The 16,096-nt window shown below is 36.8% G+C and overlaps 2 protein-coding genes across 3 annotated transcripts in view; one reads left to right on the top strand and one right to left on the bottom strand.

Moving 5' to 3' along the window:
• Positions 1-11,027, bottom strand: part of b3glctb (beta 3-glucosyltransferase b) — a 28,149-nt gene extending 17,122 nt beyond the window's left edge. The window contains exons 1-4 of one of the 2 annotated variants that reach the window (XM_022197059.2): positions 10,837-11,027; positions 5,080-5,117; positions 4,942-4,981; positions 3,759-3,868 (exon numbers count right to left, since the gene is read on the bottom strand). In XM_022197059.2, coding sequence (XP_022052751.2) covers positions 3,759-3,868; positions 4,942-4,981; positions 5,080-5,117; positions 10,837-10,894 — 246 coding nt within the window. In that variant the 5' untranslated portion in view covers positions 10,895-11,027. Of the gene's footprint in view, positions 1-651; positions 806-3,758; positions 3,869-4,941; positions 4,982-5,079; positions 5,118-10,836 lie in introns of those variants that run through there. The other variant, XM_022197060.2, reaches the window with a different exon arrangement.
• Positions 11,028-14,419: 3,392 nt separating this feature from the next.
• On the top strand, positions 14,420-15,927 carry LOC110953187 (mesenteric estrogen-dependent adipogenesis protein). Its single transcript, XM_022197057.2, has 5 exons — positions 14,420-14,715; positions 14,841-14,977; positions 15,339-15,454; positions 15,575-15,742; positions 15,842-15,927. The coding sequence occupies exons 1-5, from the start codon at positions 14,513-14,515 to the stop codon at positions 15,854-15,856; spliced, it is 639 nt and encodes a 212-aa protein (XP_022052749.1). The 5' UTR covers positions 14,420-14,512; the 3' UTR covers positions 15,857-15,927.
• Positions 15,928-16,096: the final 169 nt, after the last annotated feature.

Genomic DNA, 16,096 nt, shown 5'->3' with positions numbered 1-16,096 from the left:
TTAATAAAAAGACACCAATATGATGGAGTTTGTCAGGTAAGTGAAACTGTATTTAAACAAGCACACCATGTATAAAAACATGGACATTTTGTTTCAACAATGGAAATGCCAAAATGGCACTTTAGGACCACGGTGCCCACTGTAGTCAGATACTGACACACTGTACTTTTGGGAGCAGTGTTCAACGTACCCATCAAAATGGAACAAAATGCAACCACTCAACCAAGACGAAGCAAGTTTAAAGAGATGCTGAGGGAATAACAGCAGATAATCACATGCATTTTGTAGCCATCAGTCCAAAACTGGCATCAGTCACCACACAGTCAGAACCTGAACATTTTTTTAAGGCCTTTATCACCAGCACCATCTCAGTCAGTGTCATCTTTCCTCTCATCAGTTTTCAGAAGCTGATTTTTAGTGCAGCAATTCAGAAAATGAACACATGGAGCAGCAACAAACTCCTTCATTCCTCCCATAGCAAAGGTTTAAAAGACAGAGATAAACAAACCACAACAGAACCAAGAGAGAGCGCCCACCTACCCCAAACTAATCTACCTCACTGTCCCCTAATCATCATGCAGATTAGCTGTGGGGTAACTGAACATTCAACCTAGTAGTCCATTTAGATCCCCAAAAAAGCTGGTTACTCACCTGACAGCTCCAGTTGTGTCCCGGAGACAACAGCTCTGACTGAACATCACACAAACAAAACGAACAAACAAGCTCAAATGGACGATATTGCCACATATGCGCGTAAAATCCACAAAAGCCACACCAGACAACTGTATAATCACTGCCGATAACTCACACCTGCCCACTCCAGCATGGGTTGATACAGGACCAAAGTCCCCGAACTGAACCTGCAAACCAAACTAAGCAATCAAAGCAATTCTTCTGCAAACAAAAGCTCGCCTCAACAAAGAAACCAGACAAATGTCAGGAGTGAATCAAACTTAAATAGACACATGGTGAGAGGTGCACACAGCAAAGTCTATTGGATTTTTTTATTAAAAGCATAGTCCCTGTCATCTGGTGGAGAAAATCAGCCACATTAGTAAGTGACAGGCAGACAAGAAAAGACAGCTGAAAGGGACATCACAGAATACATGTTGAATACAGAAATAGAACTTCTAGAACTGCAGCCAGGTAGTCTAACCCCATCTATTTTGTGAAATCACGTCTGTAGAGATGTCTGCAGATATTTGATTCCCTGTATCAGCACCAACTCTTTTGCAACAATAACTATTTTATCGTTATTTAGACCAAACGTTTTTTGCTCCCTACAACACTGAGAATCTAATACATTTGATCTCGCTGTGCACTAACTGCTTATAGTGAGAACCATCTGCAGGGGCCTATTAAAAGGTTTGCATTTTAATTAAATTTATGTGTAAATGTTTCCACTTTCCATAACTGGGGATTCAGTGGGCTGGTGCTAAAATAATTGAACTTGTATTAAATGTCTTCTGGCAAGTTTATATTCCAAATCAGTTCATGTTTCTTCCCGCTCAGGTAATTATAGGGCTTGTAGAATCTTGTATGATTTATAGAGATGCGCTTTGATTGTATTCATGCTGAATCTATTATGAGTGTTTTTTCTGTGGTGCAAAAATAAGAGGAGCGTTAGGAGACAAGGTGTCTCTTCAATCAACTTAATGTCGCACATAAAAAATGAGAGTAGTGTCATTTGTTTTGTCTGCGTGTGTTTGACTTCATCAACATGAAACCCACTGCGATGCTCGCTATACTGGATATGCAAACTAGATGCTCCATATGCATCGCCCCGCAGCAGTAATAACAATAAACAACAACAAACCAGCCCTACACAAAATGGCAGTTTCAAGTGATATTTGTGAATATATCCAACTGAAACTGTAAAAGTTTGTTGCTCTTCTGTTATACTGTACTACATCTCACTCATTTTTGTACGTCATAAGTATGCAGCAAAACTTTTTGTTCCTCAAAATTCCCCTTGAATGCATTTTTCTTTGCTTACTCCAACAATAACAACAATCAGAGATGTGTCAAATCACTGCTCTTGGTGCGTTTGTTATTTACAAGCTTCACTGTGATTGCAGAGATCAGGCTCAGAGAAACGCTAAGAGATTGCATTAAATGCAATTCAGATCACGAATCTCAATTACCATCAAGGCACAACTGTGGTAATCTGCAGAAAACTTCTTTAAAGCAAAAAATAATAGCTTGTTCGCCGTAGTGCTAATTGGTGACTCACAATCTACCGGCCTTGATTTCCTTTCTCTGTTGGTGACAAAATGTTGCCTAAACTCTGTTTGTGTTTTGTGCTGCCCAGATTATTGTGACTGTAAAAACAGCTACATACTTCCTGGCTTCACCACAGAAATTTTCATTTATCAGGGAAAATTTGTTTTAAAACACCTTCTGTTCTTCCCATCACTCACACATATTCAGATTACTTAATACAACAGTCTTCTGATATTTTTTCTTCAGTAAAGGTTACTTGCCTGGACTGAAAATGCAGTTGAAGGAAAAATCAGAAACTAATGCAAGTCTGTGTCTTTATTTCTTAATGCCAGCTCCCTTCAGAGAAAAACAAACAATCATGCCTCTACTGCAGTCTGTCCTGTTCTGTCATTTCATTTCATTTTGTTGAGATCTTTAACAAAATTAGTTTCGCCATTCAGACAAACTGGGAGCTTGGTTCACTTCAGCTCAGGTAGAAAGGCTCCATGACAAGGAGGACACCTATTGGTGCCTGTGTAACACCACATCAATGCATAATCCATGCTAAAAGTCACCATGAAAACCTAAAAACTAAGTTGCTTGCAGCATCATTACTTTGCATTAAGCGTCCTGATTGTGTGCCTCATATTCACAAATTCTACAAACATAGTATGTTTTAATCATAATTAATAAATGCTGTGGAAAAAAAACATTAGTCTGATCAGAAATTGAATAAATGAAGACAAACATTCATTTTTCTGGTATAAAAATAAGAGAAACCTTGGATTTAAAAGCGGTTTAACCTCTTTGGGCAGCAATAACCTCAACCGAGTGTTTCAGCAGTTATGGATTAGACTTGCACAGTATTTAAAAAGACATTTAGGAACTTCTTTTTGACAGAAATGCTTTTTCTAAAAATGCCTGCTGCTCTAATGGGGCCATTCGAAAAGATGAATCCTCTTTTAAGTCATTTCTTAGTAGATTTATTTGAACATTTAAAGTCGCTGTCTTGCTGCATCACCCAGCTAAGCTTCAACTACAACCAATCTGACCTTGACTATTGGGTAATTTCATAAATGTGCAAAATCATTTTCAGCTGGATGATGCAAAGACTCCAGGGCCAGACACAGTGAAGCAGAGCCAAATGATGATACTACCTCCGCCGTGCTTCACCTTTGAGATTTCCGTGTTGGTATGCAGTGCCCTTATAATGCCACACCTACAGATCCTTGCTTTTAACTGTTCCCATATTCCTTCACATTAATTATGGACAAGAAAAATACAATGATTTGTATTAGTTAATATAAGCTCTGCTTGTGCATAACTGTAACTTAGACGAAGACAAATGTGCACATAATGATGATAATTCCAAATAATTCACTTACTTTTTTCCTACTACTGTAAATGAATCCATATATGGTGAAATTACATAAAAAGCTGTTAGAATTTGACTCCTCATTGTCAAGAAACCCACCAACTGGAGCATGTGTGGTAACATAAGGCCTACAAAGATTTAAATCCATACAACAGTGTGTGAAATGCCTGCTAGATGTTACCTGCCCAAGGGTAGCTGCCTGCTGCAGAAGCTCCACCTTCTTCTGACCGCCACGACGGGCGTGGTAGGAGTTCCTCTGACTCTGAATCACTATAACAAGCTCATCCAACCCTGACAAAACAACACACAGACAAGGTAGGGGGATGACAAATTAGGAAAAGCAAAGAGCCGCGATTATGCAAAGAGGAAACTGCAATTACAGTGAAGCCAGTGTCTATTTATTTCCAGTTTTATGCTAAGGTAAGCTAACTAGCAGATGGTTGTAGCTTCATATTTATTGTACAGGTATATCATTAACTTTCGTATCTGCTTCTGAGTAAGAAAGCGAATAAGCATACTGTACTTCCGAAGTTGTCAAACTATTCCTTAACCCTCTGACCCCCAAAACCTGCCAGTGGATTTGAGAGGGATTTTATATTTTAGTCCCTAGTCCTTAGGTTAATCACATGTGACATGGAGTTGTGTTAGAAAAATGGTCTCAATCTAAGCTTAAAATCATGACATGTAATCAACATCCTTTATGTCTCATTGAAAAAACTTGCTAAATATAAATAGCTTGCAAAAATCAGATTCTACAAAAAAAAAAGCGACTCATCTGCAACCAGCAGTTACATGCTACAAATTCAGGAATTATTCAGCTGAACAGGACTTAACTGCAGACTATGTTTCCACTGAACAGATAGAAGACAAGTATGGAAGCAAAAGTAAAAAGAGCAAAAATCCATAGAATGTTGATTCACTTTCTTTCAGTATTGGTAAAAAAAAAAATGTTCATGCTACTTTTAGTTGTTTTCAATTTTTGTACATTTTGCTTCTTATATGTTCTGATTTACGACATTGTATCTTTATTATACTTCACAGAAGCTATCTTTGAGTTGTCTATACTTCTAGTCCTGTTTCCATAGAGGTACATGTTTTAATATTTCAGTGAAAATGAGCCCACAGTGAGTAAAAATGCAACAAGAGCAAAAAACACCCAAAAGCTGCTTGTTCAGAGAGTTAAACTCCTACTCATATCAGATTTATTTATTGCAATGAATTGCATTAAACTTCTCATTCACATTCTACAGCATTGCACTAATGGAGACTTTAAGTTGCAAATGCAAAAGGTCGGTTCGCTGCCCTAAAAGGCCGATAATAGCAGACAATTTATCAGATCACCTGCAGTAAAATCCTTCACTCACCAACAGAGCTGTGGGCAGTTTGCTCCTGGTGTTCTGCTGCCTGCGGGGAGTCGGAGAGATTCTCGATAAGTCTGACAAACACGGCTGAGCAACACGACGAAGCACAATCACAGCAAGAATCTGGGCTGTAGTACTTACATGTGCCGGATCTGTGTGTTTGTCTGCAGCAGAGAAGGCTTGATGTGAAAGAAAAGAAGATTATAATATCAAGAAAATGTAGTAATTAGTTATGCCGACATGACCGACTGAATAATATTTGAGTCAATTAGTCATTCAAACAAATTTAATTAGATAGTTTCTGCATTTGAATAAATGTTTGAAGAAGTTTGTGAAATGCTTGGGTTTATTTTACACACTGGAAAAAATGTAACTGTCAAAACAAGAAAAAAAATATTTAAAGTAACTTTTACCTTGAAATAAGTGAAAAAAATCTGCCAATAGAACAAGTGAAAATGGCTTGATAAGATTTCTTGAAATAAGATATGATATTTAGAATATTTAGATCTTAAAATTAGCTGGGAAAACTTATTTTATCAGGATTGTGAAGCTTAGGTGTCTTAAAATAAGCCAGACATGCTTTTTAAAAAAAGAAGCAGTTTTTCCCTCAAAAATAGATTTTTGCTTTTATGTAACCTCCTAATTTGAGACATATTAATCCTCCTGCTGTGCTCGTTTATGGGCACCAAAAAATATTGTTTCCTTGTCTGAAAAAAATCTGCAAAAAAATTCCCAAATTTCCTTCAGGAAGAAAATTCCAATAATTCCTTAAAAGTTTTATTTTTAAAAAAATCCCCCAAGTTTGGCAAGAAAATTTTTGTAAATATTTTCAAAAAATAAGCAAAAATCTTCAAAAAAAAATCCTAAAAATATTTAATAATAATTAATCATTTTTGTGAATGTTCTCAAAGAAACATTTTTGACATTTCTTTTTTCCACCAAAAAAATGTTGAAAAATTTCCCAAAACTGTTGAAAATGTGGACACCAGAAGTTTCACTGTGAAAATATATTTTTTCCCACATTTTCAAACTTTAAAACAGGTCAATTTTGACCCACAGGATGACACGAGGGTTAAACTTATTTTGAGTTTTCCTGTAAAATTCAACTCAAAACAAGATAATTTCAAGATTGTTTGACTTAACAAGATCTTTAAGATGCATTGTCTTAAAACAGGTCCCTCTATCTTGCTAAAATGTCACTTGTTCAGCAAATTTACCTTAAATCAAGTGGGATGAGACATTTTGACTAAAAATAAGACAAACAGACTTGGTAAGATTTTGAGAGATACAGGTGAGAAAACGCACGTAACCACGATGGTAATATGCTTAACACTAATAATTTGCAATATTTCTGCATCAAGGTGTAGCAGCATAGATCGCACTTACTGTTATATCCCTGAGCAGCCTTTCTCGCAGCAGATTATTTGTCATAAAAGCAGGAAAAGCACAGATGTGTTAATAAAGGCAGCATTCTACTTAGCAGAGGTCCTCTTATTGTGCTTTTGTGCAGACACCTGCGTCATCACTTCTTACTGGGACACGTAAAAGAACTGGGTCACCGTTACTGTCATGTCATTTCTACCTGTGCTTTTCCTGCTGTGAGAGGTTAAAAAACCTCTGCTTTGAAAAACATACAGCATCTGTGCAATATGGTAAAGTTTAGATCAGAATGGAAGTCTGATGTACTCCCAGAGAAGCACACCAAGATGTTCCTGATATGAAGTCAATCAGGAACATCTCGGGCGACGGTTATATTCCTCAAGATGTTCCTGTTGTTTGATGTTTTTTGCGATGCGGTGGGGTGTATTTTCCTTTGGGGTAGACCAAGGACATTTGGGAGCGTGCTTGCTCTGGGATAATGTTTATTTGGGTGTCTAAGTCTCATCAACACGGATGCCAAAATACAGCATTTTCCAGCAGAACATCACATAGTACGAATATGATCGATGTTATTCACTTCGCCTGTAAGTGGATTTTAAGCTGTGGCTGATTGTATATAAATGTGTGTAAACTATCATAGTCCTCATATACTGTGTCCCTTAAACAAATGAATATGGTGAAAAAGTAAATTCCATTGTGAATATTGCTAACTGCTGTGGTACAGTGGTAGTAGATAGGTCAGATAAATAGCTCAGTAAATACAATATCTGCTCCATGACTCACAGCAAACAGTAAGTGTCCCAGTAAGCCATAACTGGGTCAATGTCAGTACTAATGATATTTAGATTTTATAAAACATCTTGTCATGGGTTCAGGTTTGAAATATGCTACATTTTTTCCAGTAATTTAAAATACTTCTTCTTAGGACTTCTGGCTTCTAGATGCTGCTTTTGGCTGACGTTGCCTTTGCTTCCTGTTAGAGTTGCTGCTGCTGCTACTTCAGGATAATTTATCACGCCTTGATCTTGCCCCAGAGTTCGGTGACCTGGTGTATTACCGAGCACAGCTGCACCTACTTTAGAGATTTAAGCTTTATTTACTCGGGAAAAGTCGGAGAGATCAATGTCTCTGTTGCAAGAGCAAATTAAACACAGATCACAGAAATGAAAATCATTCTCCCATCACACACAATGGGAGAATGGTGATGGATATTATTAGAAACGTGACCTTGGAAAGCTTTAAAGTCGGTCAGAGATACTAGTACGGTGCACAAAACTGGAAACCAGTCTTCCCACACTGCAAAAACTCAAAATCTTAACAAGTCTATTTGTCTTATTTTTAGTCAAAATGTATCATCCCACTTGGTTTAAGATAAATTCACTTAACAAGTGACATTTCAGCAAGATGGAGGGACTTGTTTTTAAGACAAAGCATCTTAAATATCTTGTTTAGTCAAACAATCTTGAAATTATCTTGTTTTGAGTTGAATTTCACAAGAAAACTCAAAATAAGTTTAACCCTCGTGTCGTCCCGCAGGTCAAATGAACTCGTTTTAAAGTTTGAAAATGTGGGGAAAAATATATATTTTCACAGTGAAACTTCTGATGTTCACATTTTCAACATTTTTGGGAAATCTTTGACGTTTTTTTGGTGGAAAAAAAGAAATGTTAAAAATGTTTCTTTGAGACCATTCACATAAAAATCAACCAAAATCCAGCGAATTTCGCTGGATTTTGGTTGATTTTTATGTGAATGTTCTTAAAGAAAATATAAGAAGTTTTACTGATATATTTGTAATCACTTTAGATATTTTTAGGGTTTTTTTTGAAAGATTTTTACTCATTTCTTGAAAATATTTACAAGAATTTTCTTGCCAAATTTGGGGGATTTTTTTTTTTTTAAATAAGACTTTTAAGGGAAATTTTTAAGGAATTACTGGATTTTTCTTCCTGAAGGTTTTGCAAATTTTCAGAAATTTGGGGAATTTTTTGCAGATTTTTTGGATTTTTTTCAGACAAGGAAACAATATTTTTGGTGCCTGTAAATGACAACAACAGGAGGGTTAATGCATCTCAAATTAGGAGGTTACATGAAAGCGAAAGTCTATATTTGAGTGAAAAACTGCATTTTTTAAAAGCATATCTGTCTTATTTTAAGACACCTAAGCTTGACAATTCTAGTAAAAATACAGGTTAAAATAAGTTTTCCCAGCTAATTTTAAGATCTGAATAGTCTAAATATCATATCTTATTTCAAGAAATCTCACCAAGCCATTTTTCACTTGTTCTATTGGCAGATTTTTTCACTTATTTCAAGGTCAAACTTCCTTGAAGTAAGTGTTTTTTTCTTGTTTTGAGAGGGGCAATTTTTTCCAGTGCAGCTCAGAGCTGGTATGAGGACATCTTAAGACCAGTCTCTGTTGTGATCTGCTATCACGGTTACTAACTCTGCACTCAATAAAAGGATGTTAAATATCACGGAAGCTTAAACACCGAGGCGTTATAAATGAAGACAGAAGTGTGCTAATGCTATCAGCGATGGCCTTCCAACTTTTTCTTAAAGCTCATAGCAGCGAGTTTGCTATATAATGTATTTCCTATCTATAAAGGAGAAAGAAGCTCTTTTGTTATGACGATTCAGTTAGAATTTGTATTTTTGAGCAAGATTTTCCACATGTATTATATAGGAAAGTCTGATGTCTGATCAAAATCCTCAGTATTTCTATGTGGTATATTTTCAAACTGACTGTATAAAATTGATCTGCATTTATATGCCCTTGAGAGACGCACATATTTGGTCTTTCTCAAGTTTAGAATGAGGTTTAAAAAAAACAGGAGGCCATCATAAAGCAGCTTCTAATCTGGAGGACGCCTGTATGCCTCAAGCCTAATAGCATGCAAAATGTTATCAGCATTAAAATTGGCATCACAGCAGATACGAAACAGTATTATTAACGTACAAAATACAGAGTGAATACCATGAAACCATAAGCAGCAGCTGGAGGACACACGTCTCAACTGGAGTTGCAACAAATGAATCAACTATTAAATTATTCACCCGCTATTTTCATACTCAAAAAATCAGTTTGAGTCGTATTTTTAAGAACTAAAGGTTACATTTTTCTGACCTAAGCATCTTAAATTTAAATTTTTTCAGGTTGAATGAGTAAACTGAATATCTTTGGGCTGTGGATGAAGAACACTTCTGAGGGCGTCATCTTAGGACTTGACAAACACTGATTTATGTTTTTTATCATTTTCTGGCATTTTATAGACCAAAAATTAATAAACTGAAGGAACAAAAGTGACAGAATAGTCGATGAAAATAGTGATTTGGCTGCAGTCCTACTATCGGCAACAATTTGAACTCGAGCAGACAGATACGATTCAAAGGAACTTGAATCAAAAGCATGAAAATCCACAGAAGAAGCTTATTTGAAGCGATGTTGGGATAAACAGTTCGGGCGCATCTCTATAGAGTGTAACAGATAAATCTAAGCAAAACTTTAATCAGACAGCATAAGGGGAAACACCTATTTACATATACAAGACTATTTTGTAAAGACAGAGGCTATGCATTCTTTTTAAAGCAAATATACAAACCGCATAAGATAAGAAAGCATGTTCATGACCCAAAAGGAAAGAAAACAAATTCTGAAACATGAGAATAAATGCAGTGCCTACTGGAAAAGCAATAAGATACAAGCACAACACATTAATAAAAATTTTAATATGTAATATATAATACGACAAGAGTACAACAGTCAGAAGTAATACTGGCATGATTCTGAAGCAGTAAAGTAATTTTACACACGATAATCAATATTGCACAAGGAAACAAATAGTGCACATTAAGTTAAAATATCACTGATGAAAAAGAAAAGCTAATAACCAAACGAAGCCTAAGTTTTATTTGCAAAAGCGAACAGGTATTATAGAAGATGAAAGATGGACCAAAATTACAAACACTACAAATTAGGTTAACTTTGCAAGCTTCTTTGTAATTGTACATGTGCACCTTTTTCCAGGAGGCATTTATTCAGATTGAAAAAATAAAATACGCATATATGTAGACTGAAAAGTAGCTTTGACATCGCTTTAGCCTGAGGTGCATCCTTGTTTTTGAAGCACCTCTCATCCACAAAACTCCTGAACATCAGCTGCTCTGGCCTGCGTTGGCTTGTGGTGTGTCAAGTTAAAACACAATATTAAATCCACAGCTCCTGTTTGGACTTTCAAAACAAAAGCATAAAAATATTTTTGGCACATTTGACAGGAAGATAAACGCGAATACGAGTCTGACAAATGAATCAATTGCACACTAATGCGTTAAATCAATCCCCATGATATATTACGGATATTATAATGCCAAGTTTTGCACTGGTTTTTGTATTTGTATAGTACACCAACTACTACTCTGAAGGCCACATCAAACACAGTGTGACGGAGTGTGTTTAGCTTTATGTAGCCGGTTTAGCTAACACCGTAAGAGTCTCGGCGGGGTGTCCACCCCACTTACCGAACCAAAGAAGCGCAGCGACCAGTTTGGATCCATTAACCCCATTATAATGTGACATGACTTCCGAGGCTGCTGGTTTATTCACCGTGTTTTCATGGCGAACCCGAGGAATCGGATTGTCGGTTTGCTACATTCCTGAACTGGCTGCTCGGCTGCACTGAGTGTGAGTGCGGAGCTTTAGCGACCTCTAGCGGACAGCAGGAGACAAAGCTCACGACATACTGCTGCTCAAAAACTTCAGATTTGTTTTACTTTGCTTTATTTTTTCCTCCAAAGCTTGGGTTTTAACCTAACATATTTATTATGCTCTGGTAAATTTGTATTTTATATATATTTTCAAGCCTTAAAATTCACACCATAAATAGCACAGTAGGTCTTGACCTCAATATGGAGTTAATATTTACTTATAATTTAAACTTTTTAGGTTAATTCGTTACTCCTGTCTTAGCTTTCTGGTGCACAGACTGGTGCTCTAAATGTCCTAGATCAGGGTTGTCAAACTCATTTTAGTTCAGGGGCCACATTCAGCCCATTTTGTTCTCAAGTGGGCTGGAACCAGTAGAGTCAGAGCATAATATCAATGATAAGAACTCCAATTTTTTTCCTTTGTTTTAGTGCAAAACAGTACATTCTGAAAATGTTCACATTTAATTAATTGTCTTTTTACAAAACATCATGAACAACCTGAAATTTCTTTGGAAAAACAAGTTCAGTTTCAGCAATATTATGCCTCAGTTTATCATTTCCACATTAAAACTTCTAGATGACAGTGTTTCTACAAAGGAGCGAAGCATTTAGTCACAGGTATCTGGAATTAAATGATGTAGTATTTTACTTTACGATCAAAATGGCAAAAGTCAAACAAAAAAACAACAAAAAAAGACAAAATATTTTTTAAAAATCAGATGCAAAATGACAAAAACGAGACACAAAACAGCCAAAAATGAGACAACAACACAAAACAAAATTAAAAAAAGAGACAAAACATTAGACTAAAAAGTTACAAAGCGAATCAAAAATCCTGCCAAAAAGTTTTACACAACACATACTGGTCCAGATGAAAACCAAGACTGGATTGTATGATCTAATCTCATTTGTTTTTTAGCTACTTTTCAACATTTCCAATCTGATAAATGAGGTCCTCCTAAATGACGTCCTGAACAGCTGGGCCCTGTAGCTTAGTAGGACAATGTCATAATACAGATTGTCATTATTACACTGATGTGAGAGCAGCTACAGGCCTGATAACCTCTGTCTTCATTCTTTGTTTTCTCTGCACATCGGTTAGCATAATTATCTGTAGGTGATAAACACATAAAGACAACGTGAGCTCTGTGACCTACAAAATAAAGGCAACATATTTTTTTTATCCCCAGTACGTAGGTCAAGGAATCTTTACAGCCTCGCATTAACCCTCTTGTTGTCCTCATTTACAGGCACCGAAAAAGGTGTCTGCAAAAAATCCAAGAATTCAGCAAAAAATATTCCCCAAATTTCTGAAAATTTGCAAAACATTCAGGAAGAAAATTCCAATAATTCCTTAAAAATTTCCCTTAAAATTTTTTATTTTCAAAAAATCCCCCAAATTTGGCAAGAAAAGTCTTTTCAGACTTCTTGTAAATATTTTCAAGAAGTAAAAATCTTCCAAAAAATATCTAAAATTATTGCATATATATTATTAACACTTCTAATATTTTTAAGAACATTCACCAAAAAAATCAACCAAAATCCAACAAAATGTGCTGGATTTTGGTTGATTTTTTGTGTGAATGTTCTTTAGAAACATTTTTAACATTTCTTTTTTACACTGAAAAAATGTTCAAAGATTTCCTCAAAATGTTGAAAATATGGACATCAGAAGTTTCATTGTGCAAATCTATTTTTTCCCACGTTTTCAAACTTTAAAACGGGTCAATTTTGTACGCAGGACAACGCAAGGCTTAAGGAGAGATGCTGACCTTCAGCTCTCAGCAAAACAGGCTGAAAGTATACCTCCTGTTGTTGTCAATGCTGACTGAAGACATTTAGAACAAATGAGTCAACAGTTCTGTGACCACAGAGGCTAAACATGGACGTTCCGACCACAAAAATTAAACAGGCTGCCTTGCCTGTTTTGTGGAACCGCCGTCGTGAGTGTTCACATTTTTGTGCAGATCAAGTATAAAAAGCCGTACAAAATGCTGGAAGGAGCTTTAAAGAATCAGGAAAAGAGGAAAAACTGTGCACAAGGGTGGGCTGCTTCAGGCCAATCTAGCAGGTGATTTATGAATGTGTTTGGAGCAACTTTCACTCCTACCTTTCCATTTATTTGTGGAGGGAAGCAAAGTTTGAGCACACATCAATAATTAATAGAACCACTGCCACGTGAACAGAAAACACAAATGGCAGACAATGATGGTGTTATTCCAACATGAACACGCTCAGGTGACTCATAAGTCAAAGTTTCACATGAGAGGCTGTAAAATTCCATTTGCGCTCACGAGTCCACCTGTTTTTTCTGTAACAAGAGAAATAACACATTCCTACACGTGATCATATAAAGATAAGCTTTAGCATCAATATCAATTTAGTTTTGCATTTGCCTTAGAAATAGCTCACACCCTATAGTCCCTGTCAGCTCACTGAAATGAGAAGCTAATATACATGCCTTCAAAATAAAAGCACAAAAACTGTTAAGGGTGGAAACATTAAAGCCCCCTTTTATATATGAGTTTAGAAATTTATCAAGCGATGCTCAATGCACAGTAATGCACTAAAAACAAAGGTGTATTGTGTATTAAAAGCTTTAACTGCACCTTAAAAACCGTGGCTCAGTGTGTGAAAGCTCACCTGTATGAAGTGAGGAAAAGACTTGTTTTAAGATCCGTATTCATACTTTCCATGCAAGATGCCCGAGGAATGGAGGAGAAGTGTGCTGGTGCCCATCTTTTAGAACAAGGGAGATGTGCAGAGTTGTGGCAACTACAGAGGAATAAAGCTGACGAGCCACACGATGAAGCTATGGGAAAGAGGAGTTGAAGCTAGACTAAGGGCAGAGGTGAACATTACAAATAAATCAATATAATAAATACAAATAAATAAAATAATTAAAGCACCAAAAGTGTCATATAACATCAAAGATAAATAATAATTAGAAAAGAAAGGAAATGAGAATTAAACCATTAAAGAAGAGTGCAGAATAATGCTGATGATAATAATAAGTAAAATATATACATAAGTTAACAGTTGAAAGGAATTAATATTCTATCTCAACCAGACAGGCAGCATAATCTTTTATTTTTTGGATGCAGTTTCATCTTAATTTTGTTCTTCCTGTCTTTTTTTTTTGTTTGTATTTTTGCCTCTTTGAATCACTGTAAAACTTCAAATAATATTTATTATTACTTTTTATCTATTAAACCAAACAACAGATTTAAAAAATGCAATGCAAAAGATGTACATTTTTTGCAGAGCTTTACATCTTCACAACAACAGCTTTGGGGGGGAAAAGATCCCTGCAGCTGACAGTATTCCCAGTGAAGGCTTTTAATTTGATGGAACAACACCAGCAGTCAGTTGAGTGAAACTCATCACGCTTGACAGACACAGAAGGCTGTTATTAAAGCTCCAACTCTGAGGCAGACTTCATAAATAGCAGCAGCAGCAACAGGAGGTACAAGGAGAAAGAACTAGTGACATGATGAAGATGAGCAAGCTATCCCACAAAAATATGAAAGTGACAGAACTAGAGGAGTTTCTGAGAAAACCACCGGCTGGTTTTTCTGTGGAGACTCTCAGCTCGGGTTACAGAGTCCACTACACCCAGGACAAGAATCTGGTGCTCATCGATGACTTCCAGTCCTGCATGGGGAACGTAGTTTTCCAGAACTCACTGGGAAGGTGAGAAAAGCTTGCACATTTTTTTATATGCATTTTTTTGTTGTTTTTTTTAAATTGTTATATACAGTCTGCATATGTTTCTATGCATAAAAAAGGCTCACAGGAACCTCTTTCATTCACTGCAGAAAAGTCAAAACGAACAATCTCTGGGAGTACACCAGCTTCAGAAAGAATCTGCTGTCCAAGACCATCTATCTGCTGGTGTCTGCCTGTGAGAGAAACTTATCAGAGAACAGCAAAAATGCAGCCGGCGAAGTCAGAGGTAGCGCTCTACACACACATCAAGATCAATTTGGGTGTAATTATGGCAAAAATAATTACACGGTGAAAAACAATAAGCGATCCTCCGAGCACCACTGGTATTTTTAGCTTGCACAAAAGTGTGTTTTCTGGAAGCAGTGAGTTGCTCATTTAACAGCTCTTGGCTGCATGCAGTCTGGTGGTGGAGGTGACTCATGCTGGCCTCCAGACTGGGGATGTTTGCAGCTGGGTGGGGTGGACACATTACAATGGTTGCACAGTACTTGCACAACAAAATGTTTGCATTTTCTGCAAACTCTCCACTCTTCTGTACTCTCTCCTGTTTTCCTCATGATTTGTCTTATGTGTCCACTGTGTTTCAGTGCTGAAGCAGTACGTGGTGTCCTTCGATGGCAGTCATCCCCTCATCAAGTGGCACATGGAGAAAGGCCTGGACTGGACTATCTCCTCTGTGGCTGGGGAAAGCTACAGGGTGGATGTAAGCATGATTTCATGGTGTTTCTGTTACTTGCATGCATTACATGACATCATCGCTGTGATTATTGGGTGACTGGCTCTCGATTTCAGTGTTAAAAAAGTTGCTTTTTTATGATTTCAGATTGACTTGACTGAGGAGCTGGAGAGCTGGGCAGTAAAAAACTTCACAACTAACAACCCGATTAAAGTCAAACCGATGTGGAAAGACGCCGGCTTCACTTTAAAATACTATTCCGATGCCCTCTTTGACTTCCCACACTGGCTTGGCTTCAGCAAGAGAACATTTAAGGTTAGTATCTTGCATTTTTGTAATATTTTCTGTATTTTTTTTTAAATTCAATTTGACAGGAGGCACTTGTCTAACGTGGACTTTGTTTACCATTTCCAGCTGAAACTGACATGAGCCAGCTGTGGACGAAGAGCAAAGAAAAGTCAAGTTAATCTGCTCATTGTTTGGCAGAGACTGCGCCTACTCCTTCAAAAACACAGAGAAAAAGGAGTTTTGTGGTTGTAACATCAGCCTGTCACGTGAAGGACTCTCTGACCTCGGAGGGCAGCAGGAGTTGCTCTGTTTCAGGCGCAGGGTTCACATTTTTCTCATGTGGAGACCACTGAGAATGCTGAAAAATTATGAATGGCATAA

This window comes from Acanthochromis polyacanthus, chromosome 17 (genome assembly GCF_021347895.1).
Source record: "Acanthochromis polyacanthus isolate Apoly-LR-REF ecotype Palm Island chromosome 17, KAUST_Apoly_ChrSc, whole genome shotgun sequence".
NCBI classification, from domain to species: Eukaryota; Metazoa; Chordata; class Actinopteri; family Pomacentridae; genus Acanthochromis; species Acanthochromis polyacanthus.
Note: the sequence above shows the minus strand (reverse complement) of the source record. Positions and strands in the feature narration are given on the sequence as shown.